The sequence below is a fragment of the Centroberyx gerrardi genome, chromosome 20 (assembly GCF_048128805.1).
Source record: "Centroberyx gerrardi isolate f3 chromosome 20, fCenGer3.hap1.cur.20231027, whole genome shotgun sequence".
In the NCBI taxonomy this organism is placed as follows: Eukaryota; Metazoa; Chordata; class Actinopteri; order Beryciformes; family Berycidae; genus Centroberyx; species Centroberyx gerrardi.
Genome location: NC_136016.1, coordinates 12,437,079 through 12,447,175, shown reverse-complemented (window position 1 = coordinate 12,447,175; position 10,097 = coordinate 12,437,079). Strand labels below are relative to the sequence as shown.

At 40.6% G+C, this 10,097-nt stretch overlaps 1 protein-coding gene across 1 annotated transcript in view; it reads left to right on the top strand.

Moving 5' to 3' along the window:
- Window positions 1-9,187, top strand: part of meox1 (mesenchyme homeobox 1) — a 9,962-nt gene extending 775 nt beyond the window's left edge. The window contains exons 1-3 of the mRNA XM_071927215.2: window positions 1-169; window positions 5,177-5,349; window positions 8,393-9,187. The exon at window positions 1-169 is cut by the window's left edge and continues 775 nt beyond it. Coding sequence (XP_071783316.1) covers window positions 1-169; window positions 5,177-5,349; window positions 8,393-8,515 — 465 coding nt within the window. The 3' untranslated portion in view covers window positions 8,516-9,187. The remainder of the gene's footprint in view (window positions 170-5,176; window positions 5,350-8,392) is intronic.
- The last annotated feature ends 910 nt before the right edge of the window (window positions 9,188-10,097 follow it).

The window sequence follows — 10,097 nt, the reverse complement described above, 5'->3', positions numbered from 1 at the left end:
CCGGCCGCTGTGGGCGGAGGGGTGGGTGTCGGGGCAGAGATGGACAGTGTAGGTGGAGAGAGGCTGCCGGGGGCCGTGCCCGGCTGCCTGGAGGGAGAGTACTCGCCCCAGAGCGTGGCGTCGGCCGACTCAGACAAGAAGAGCTCCAAGAGGAAGAGGGATGTCACAGGTGAGTCATGGCGCGCTGGGATTGATGGGGGTCAGTGGGGGTATGTTGGTTTATGGGAAAACGAGAGCTTTAGGCACATCCAAAATCTCATCACAGGAGCCTTACAAAAGCAAAAGGTACAGTAATAAAATGCACATTTGGGAGTATTAAAAATGAGAGCGGACATTCCTCCTTTTCTACTGTATGTTGATGTATGTCATGGTGGGGAAAATATAGAGGAAAGATGTGGAGGAAACATGGGAATGTGCCAGGGAAGCGGTGCAAGTCTTGCTCTGGCAAACTTTCTTTATTTACCTGGGTTAAAAAAATGCAATCAGTCCACAAGGCAACATAAAAAAAAATTATACATAGACATATTTTCATCAAATTCTTCTGACACTACTCTACAAATAATAGAAAATGGATATAAAAAAATATACTAAGAAAATTATATCACTGTCTACTGTGCCATTAAAACTTGAGCAAAGGTTGAGCATTTCCTCTCCTCCAGTAAAATGGCCCATTCATCTGTGCCCTGTGTCAGAGCTGGCACTGATACAGAGTCTCTATTTCTGTTTCCTTACCAAGTTGGTCTTAGAACAGCACTCTCACCAGATAGCTATGTGAAAGGTGAGTAGGTGACAAGACTTTTGTGTTCAAGACACACACTTAAACCAGCAGTTGCATCCTCTTATTGTTCAAGGGTTTTCAATAGACTGGAATGATTAATGAGACATCCGAACTTTTCATTGCGCCCCTGTATCCTTTGAAATAGACCATTGTTTTATAGCAGCAGGGCCAGTGAAAAATATAATCAATTTTCTGTGGGTGAAAGGTTTTAAGGCATCACAGGTGCTTAAGATTGTATTCAATCTGTCTCAAAAGTTATTTGAATAACAATATAAAATCCTATGTAGTCATTTGTAAATCAGCAAATTACTGCTATTATTTCAGGCTCACTTTAACTACTGTAAAAAGAAAAAAGAAAAGAAAAAAGATCCTGTAAAAATACTATTTAATATACTTTATTATTTCAGACCCACAGTGATTTGAGCTGTTCAGCTGCTCCATCGAACACCAGTGAACCAAAATAAGATGGTGATATCATTCAAATTACAGGCTACTTCAGATGCCTCTTGGTACCAGCACTGTCTGCTAAAAGCACTTTTTTTTTTTTTTTTTAAATGAATGAATCATCAACGTATCCTTATATGAGGTTAGACCTGTTGTTAAAATTGAAATGAATAGCACTGTATGCTTTTGGATTACCTAGCAATTTAGTCCCCATATCATATTTCACACTCGCTGATAGGAAGCAAAAGCAAAATCTCTGGTAACTGATACCCATGACGTACTAATTCCTAAAAGTTTCATGCACAACATTCAGTGGCCGACAGCAAGAGCAAAAGACCCAGGGAAAATGTTGATTTTTATCCTATATCTGTAGGTGTAAAGTTTAAATACTCTCAGTTTTCACCCACGCTGAATGAAAATAAAGCGAAGTCCAACACATCTGGAACAAGCATCTTATTCAGATTTCATCTGTGGAAACCCAGTGGGTCTTTTCAAAAATTAGGACATTTTCACGATAAATACAAAACACCAATCACTGTTCCTTTGTTTCCGTATATCTCACAAGGACAACTAAATAGCGTGATAAAGTTTACACCTAGTTATTTAGCACACTTATCTAGGACAATTTACAACAAGTACACCCTTGAATAAGTCTACAGTGGAGAATTTCATGTAACATCTAGCAAAACTCTGGTTATCTGGTTAGGGCTTGAAGAAATTATTTTAAATACATATTTTAAATGAGATTTGGTCTTAGGGTCAAAATTCCGTTCCTGGGTCAGATAGTATTTAGTGTTTGTTTTAATCCACTTAGATTACCAGATGGGTGGAGTTTGCTCCATCATAACAGTTCAGACAGTGTCAGGTAATTTGTCAGCCACAGAACACAGAATTGTATGAATAATTATCTTAATATTTTGGTATTTTTTCGTTGTTTTGTCCTATGTAACAAGCCCTATCTGCTTATAAAGAACACTGAGATTTTTTTGCAAATACTACTTGACCCAGCTGCAACAGACACAGGCCCACAGACTTAATTGGGGGGAGTACAGATTCCCCCTCTCTCTCTTACCTTATTGTAACCTCCACTGACTATACTGAAAACATGCCAGACCACGTCTGGTAAAATCACTTGTCTGTGCGCCCACTTTTTACATTCTTATCCATTGACATTTTCCTGTCGTTAAGCCGTAACACAATCTCCCACTGAGTGCATGCAACATGTCTGACCACTACATCGCTTCTTGGTTTCAGAAAGAGCCATTCAGCCCTGTATTGACTAGTTGGTGGAATAGTATGTATTGGGAAAATGCCCTGAAGGCATTCACAATACAGACAGAGCTGCTATACAGGGTGCTTGTGTCTGTGTGTATTTATACTGATATGGTAATGTGGTGTGATTTTTCCAAAAGCCTAAACCTCAGTCCAGACTGGTTAATGACTTTGATACAAAGGTTGTCTATTAATTTCTATCTATAATATGAATGTGCTGGTGTTAATATGAAGTAAGTTATTTATCTTAGCAGCACATCTCACATATATGGTAACTGGTATGTTGATATAAACATTCTACTAAGGGACAGGATTTAATCCCAATGTGGTCAAACAAATATTTATAATCAACATAATTTTTTTATATACCCATCATCTACCTATCATTGTTGATAAATGTTTTCAAACAAAACAAAACCATCATGTACACATCTCTCTAAAACAAAAACAATTCAGTTTCACTATAAAATAAAAACATCCTAACTCATTTTGAAATCCTGGCTCCTACTTTTACACCCACAAATTATGTGATCAATCAAACGTGTAATTTTCACCTGGGGTTTTTGCTTTAAAACAATCACTAATTTACAACAGCCTTAATTCACTCCTGATGAAGACAAACTACTTTTGCACCATCCACCCAAAAAGGCACCAAATGCTGTTTGTCTTTGGGACCCTGCTGGGTGCAGAAGCTCACTCCCTGCAAGTTTACGGCCTCTGGCTGTGCAGGATATTTATTGGGGGCCTGTTTAGTGAGAGCCAGTGTGTGTGCGCGCCCACTAAATCTGTCCTGCCAGGTGTTTGGCTAACTAAACCTGCTCGACAGTTCCAGACCAGACCCAACCAGGCCAGGCCGTGCCGGCACACTTAGAGCATAGCGTCATTAATGGGACTTAAATGACAATAACAAGGCTTTTCGACATGAAACATGGGCCACAGGTACACCAGCAGGTCTCCCTCTTAGAGGCACATTCATACATACATTCTCAGGCACACACATCATGCATGTACACACACATAAGCGTGTATGCATACACACACTTGAATGCACGTGCACACACACACGCAAACAGACACACATGCACACACACACGCGCGCACGTCTGGATCTGCCCAGTCACATCTGGACCAGGTACTGCAGTCCATTTCACATTCTGGCCCGGCGCTCTGGCAAGCACCAAGCAAAACTTCTCACTTTGACAAATTAGAACCATTTTCTAGAGATTACATCAGCTGCTAGTGTCGCTACCAATGCACAATTATTACCCCAACTCATTCCCTTTAATACACAGGAGAGATTTTAGACAGTTATATCAAATAGCTTCCATTTATATTTATACTGGTAAATGAGTTCTACCGTTCTGCTTGAATTCTACCATTACCTATGAAATATGCAGGCACAGAAATCTATAAATCTTAACAGTAAACTTCACAACCCCTGTCAAATGTAAGCTTGGACTATCAAGGTTGGCTCACATGATAACAAAGTTATCACTATTCCACAAAGAGCTTCAATGCAGAAACAGAAGTCAGTGTCACTCATATCACATTTACTGGTCAGCACTTACAGCCCACCACAGCATTCATAGAGATATCTAAGGTTGAGTGTATTTTCCGTTCTATGCGGGTATTTGCTGTCAGGTAGTGATGAGTTAGTGTGTATCTCCCCTGAGTGCTCCAGAGGGAAACCTTCCTGGACACACACACACACGCACACACAGCGCTCAGAGCCGGACACATCCGCGCCTTTGTTCTTTTGTTAGAGGCTTTAACGATGTTCCGCCGCATTCCTCCCCTAACTCAGTCCCTCTGTGGCCTGGTTTGGTGGCCCCTGGCCTGTACTGATATATGTTCACACACACACACACACACACACACACAAAAACACACACGCAATACATATACAAATGCACAAATGCAGGTGCCTACATACACATAAACAGACAATTAAAGGCAGACATACATGCATGCTCATGCAAATGTACGTACATGCACACACACACACATACACACACACACATAATACAGGTGAACAGGCTCATGAGGGCAGGCCAGGGTGGTCTCTTTTTAAAGCGGTGGTTTCAGTGTTTACTATATGAGGGGCCTCCCACTAAAGTTTCTTTGGAGTTGTGGTTTGTTGGTTGGCAAGGTCCTTGAGATGTGTGTAATAGGTGACTAAGGCTGCTCACAAAACGGTTGAGGAGCTAATTCAAATCAGATTAGCCACTCAACAATTAGAAAGGACTTAATTGGTAGAAGCATCATGTAACACATGTTGAGTGCATATCTACTAATGAAGAAACAATAGATTAGGACCTGTTGACTAAAATGGAAATTTAACATATCAAAAACATTTTTTAATTAATACTTTTTTTTTTAAAACTTTTTATAGTTTACATTTTTGGGGGGAATGTAATCTATGTAGAACAAAGATCAAGAAATAAACCTAATAAAATTATGATAAGAACATTGGCTCAATGTCAACACTAACATATATATTTCAACCGTTTTCTCAAGATAATTTTAATTCTTCTGTAGCCAGGAAATTAACTAGTAAGAATACTTTCCTTTTTACTGCAAGCAGCCTAGGGGAGCATATAGTTGTAGATGGAAGGAGTGAGCACACTTATACACAAGCGCCTCAATTTGCACAAAATGTGTTTCTTCCCTGTTGTGCTCCAGACATCCATGACTCCAGCTTTAAGGTGGACTCCAGCTGCAAGGCCAGGAAGGAGCGCACAGCGTTCACCAAGGAGCAGCTGAGGGAGCTGGAGGCCGAGTTCACCCACCACAACTACCTGACCAGGCTCCGCCGCTACGAGATCGCTGTCAACCTGGACCTCACAGAGAGACAGGTACAGCACGTCTCCCTCAGACACGTCTCCCAGCAGGACAGGGGGGAAATAAATACATTTCTACTCATTACCCTCTCATCTATTCATTATTAAATATTGCTAAAATATGAAATATCAAAGCGGTAAAAAGTATGATTATTTTTATTATTATTTATTTACAGTAAAGTAACAGTAGGTGTCAATGGTGGAAATCTGATTTTGGAATTGACTCTTCATTTAGGCAACACCTAAACTCTCCTCTGATCAATACAAATTAAAACTAACTCTAAAAAAAACAAATATACATTTATAGAAGATTATCACCATTTTTCCCCAGTGTTACAAAATCTCTTGTCTACTGGTAGGAAGGCTATATGTTACAATGATGATAAAGAATGCTAAAATAAATGTTCCCAAAATTGACTTAAGTGATGTTTTCCTAAAGTGCATAAATGGGCAGCTACCAAGACTGGGTATTACACAGGTATCTGTAGTGATGTCACTCGCGTTCACTTTGAAAAAGATAGTAGTAAAACCATACCGCTAATGCACTGGAACTAGATGTGACCCTGATGATTTTTTTTCCTGTCCCTATTGTCATGCTTTTCAAAAGGTACATTTGCCTATTAATAATTATTGACAAAAAAAAAAAAGTGAAAACCACAAATGGCTAAAGACTATTTGAGGCGTGCATATGTCATTGGCTATGGTTGTACTGAAATTCTAATCAACTGTTTTTGCTATTTTTCTAGAATAATTGTTCTCCTTTTCTCCTTCTCTTGGTCCAGTAGAATGACGTGTAGCTTTAATGAGTGGGCGGCAGATACAGACTTGATGAGACAGAGCTAACATTTGTAGATGTTGCTGGATGAAACCCCAGTCTGCCTGTCAAGCCCAGTGTCCCAGCTCCTCCTAATGAGGCCACAGTGCCACAGTGACCACACATACTGTAGTCTGCAGCTAGATCTATTTCCCAGGCCTCTGGAACACACACACACACACACACACACACACACACACACCCACACACACCCAACACACACACACACACACACAGAGAGAGAGACACGTGCAGACACAACACACAGACACAGACAGAAAGACACACACACACTGAGCCAGGTTCCATCTTAAGTCAGGGCCTCAGAGTCCCACTGCAACTCGGCAGCTTTTTCCAACTCATCCTACATGTCTTGGCGCTTTGCCGTGCCTTCAATCAGTCAAGACGAGCGGACAAACTCAGAGACGAAGAGGCTATTATAAATAGTGTGGGAACAGATTAATCTATGTCCCAGAGTTGCAGTGGGGAATGCTTAGCGGGATGTGCAGAGGTCACCCACTGTCTCCCTGATCGCAAAAGCTCAACTGAGGCAACAGTGGTTGGCTGACTAGTGAGCATTAGAGCCTGGAGTTGCAACAATCATTATAACAGTCTAGTCTAGTCTTGTTTATTTATATAGCCCTTTATCACAGCCAAGTCTCAAAGGGCATTTACATACCATCATGTACATGTCATATACCATACTACATCATACATATACATACTACATCATATACATCATATAGGGGATATGCATACTTCATATACATCATTTAACTATATCAGTGTATTTAACTTTGCACGATCTTGGTTTATAACTGGTTTATAACACATTTATAACGCCTGAATAAGAGCTTTGTAACAGCTACATTTTCACTCATTAAACAGTCACACTAAACCTGCTATAGCATGAATGACATAAGTATTACATGAGCACCTGATCTCACTTAATGACGGCTGATATTAAGGATTGAATCAGCATTCATGAATGCCTCATATAGCTGTTATGACTGGCTTCCCAGGTGTTATAAATGAGCCAGAGTTCATGCAGTGTGTAAGCTTATTTAATGAGTGTATGACATCTTGAGCACGGACCCAACAGACATGCACACTACAGTAACCCTAACCCCTTCTGCAGTCTTTCTTCCCTGTCACCTTCTTAAGGTTGAGGAAGTGTGTGTTTTTGCTGCTATTCTTGGCAGGACAGTTAAAGCATGATATCATACTCATTTGAGAACAGTGCAATGGCACAGCTGAGCACAATCCACCGCGAGTAAACCTCCATCCTGTGTAGGCAGACATCCTGGTAGTTGACTCCTGCGACCTACTGTCCATACGATACTCTCTGACTGCATTTGGAGAGATTTGTGAGCCAAGACAAAGTGCTTTGTATTGCCTACTCATTCTCCTTACAAGGCAAAAGCAGACCAGGCCAATTTATACGCTGCACTGTGAGAGTTGAGGGGGATGATTTGTCTATTTTTCTGCGGACCGTGTTGTACATTTTGTTCAAAATTACAAAAACACAGAAAAACTTGGATAAGGAATCAAGGAAACTGCACTGAGATGATCATGGGTTATTAGCTTAAATGCACATCTAACTATGCAATCCACACTGTTCTTGTTACAAGTTCTTATGCTGAAAAATTACATTCTGTACTTGAGGTATGATCTGTGTGTTGTTGTAGTTATCAAGACTTATTTCACACTTATTTCACAAGTTATCTCACAGATAAGCACTTATGCTAAGTATTTAGTTGTAGTATGGATTTGTTATATAGTACAGTCTTAGTATAGCAGGAACAGGAGGAAGGAATTTATCTAAGAAATTTCCTTCAACACAAGGTCTATCGTGTCCAATCCATCTATCCTCTCTCCACGCAGTTTTGTACTTTTATGTGCCGAGAGTCCATTTGTCTCATGATGAAATCTGCCAAGAATTACAGCTAAAAGATGCTAATTTGAATTGACTCTTGTCACAGCTGTCTTATCCTCAGTGATATATGGTGTTAGGAATTTGTCTTATCTATGTTGATGTAACAATGTTGGAGAAGTCCGTTAAACACACTTTTTTGTTAGAAATATAATCCTTTATCAAAATCAATGGCACACTTTAAATTTAGCTCAAGTCACCCTAAGAGCAGACTAGATTCTTTGCGAGCATGAACGATTCCCTTAACAATGATTAGTCTTTATGCACGACATTATAAGCTTTAATAAAGTGTTTCCTCTGTTTGTCTCCAGGTGAAAGTGTGGTTCCAGAACAGGAGGATGAAGTGGAAGAGAGTGAAAGGAGGACAGTCGGCCTCGCCCAACGACCTGGAGAATGACGACATAGACTCCGCCGCCTCGCCCAGTTCCGAGTGAACAACGGACCAGCGTTGTGGAAAGGAGCTGCGGATGGCCTCTCGAGACAAAGGGAGTGAGGTCAACTGGACACCAATGCAGCACAATGTGACCTCCAGTCACTTCTTTGGAAAGTTGACTGCAGGAATCAAAATAATTCTAGAGACTTGTTTCCCCAGGAAAAAATACTGGGCAACTCCTTTGCTGTTTTCTGTTGTAAATACTGTGGGGCTCAGTTTATTAATGTCCATATTGAACTCCATTTTGACACACCAATGGCAAATGCTCTGTTTGAAAGCCTGACTCTTATTGCATTGACTGTGGTCAGAGATTAGAGATGATAATTCCCTTTAATGGCAAGTCTCTGCTCACTACTCACACGAGTGCTGCAGAGCAGTGACAAATTCCATGCAATAGCTTTTAGGCCAGCGATGACATATCAGACCATGATGTGATTGTGTTTGAGTGCATCCCCTTCGGTTCCCATATCGTAATCATGGCCTTTGACGCTTGACTACAACCACCTGCGAAAACTCAAACTGCACAAGTGTTGCCAAACCATAAGTGCCTCCAAATCTGATTTTTATTTTTTTCATTTTGTCAATTTCTTTCCTAGAATATAGTTTTTCTGTCAAGCAAGTTTTTTTTTTACTATTCTTTTTTTTCTACATTTTGAATGCTATTGATAAAACACAGATGTTGCCTATCTCTGCAAATAGAATAAATCATCTGCTACAAAATGGGGAAAATATCTTGATAATTTCTTCCACCCACAACAACTGAGTTACGATTTGACAGTAGGTAAATCTGTAGTCTTGGCTGATGCTTTTGTCATGTGTAGACTTTTTGGTCAGACATTATGACTACAATCTCAGAGACGTGAGAGAAAAATGACCACTGGGTTGCTGCCCGCAGAAGAATATTTTGCTTTCATCTGCTTTTGATGTCGGTAGCTGACATCTAATGTTATAAATCATGTGTGTGTGTGTGTGTGTGTGTGTGTGTGCTTGCATGTCCCCTCATGCATGCAAAAGCATATGTGTGCATTCATGTGTATACATGTGTGCATCCGTTACATCTCCCCACATACAGTGTAGACAGTTATACAACTCAGTAAAATCTTCACATGTGGAGGCTGCTGGGACAAAGTCTTATCAAAAGGGATTCCATGGCCTAATGTGTAATACGGGTGTCCGTGACATGAAATTATTTGAGAACCCCTGCAGCAGAGAAAGCGCCACAGAAAATCCCTTCCGATGACGTTGCTGTAATTATCTTCATTAATACCTCATGTGGAGGTGGGATATCCCGAGGTCAGATCTGCATCAGCTCTCATTGACGCCCACCTAGATCCTGCTTATAGGACCATAATCCTTAAGGATGTTTTCATAGTGGCAAGTGGTCTCCTCTAGACCCAGCGCAGATCATTCTGATTGGTCTAAATTGACCTGACATGCACTGACAGCGCTATAAGTAGATGTGAGTGAGTGTGAGTTTGAATAGGAACATTCACTTGTGCACCACCATCACTGTCATTCCAATCAGCTCACAAAGGGCCATCAACCTGACAAGGTGGAGTCGGGCTCCAAAAGCTGAAGTATTT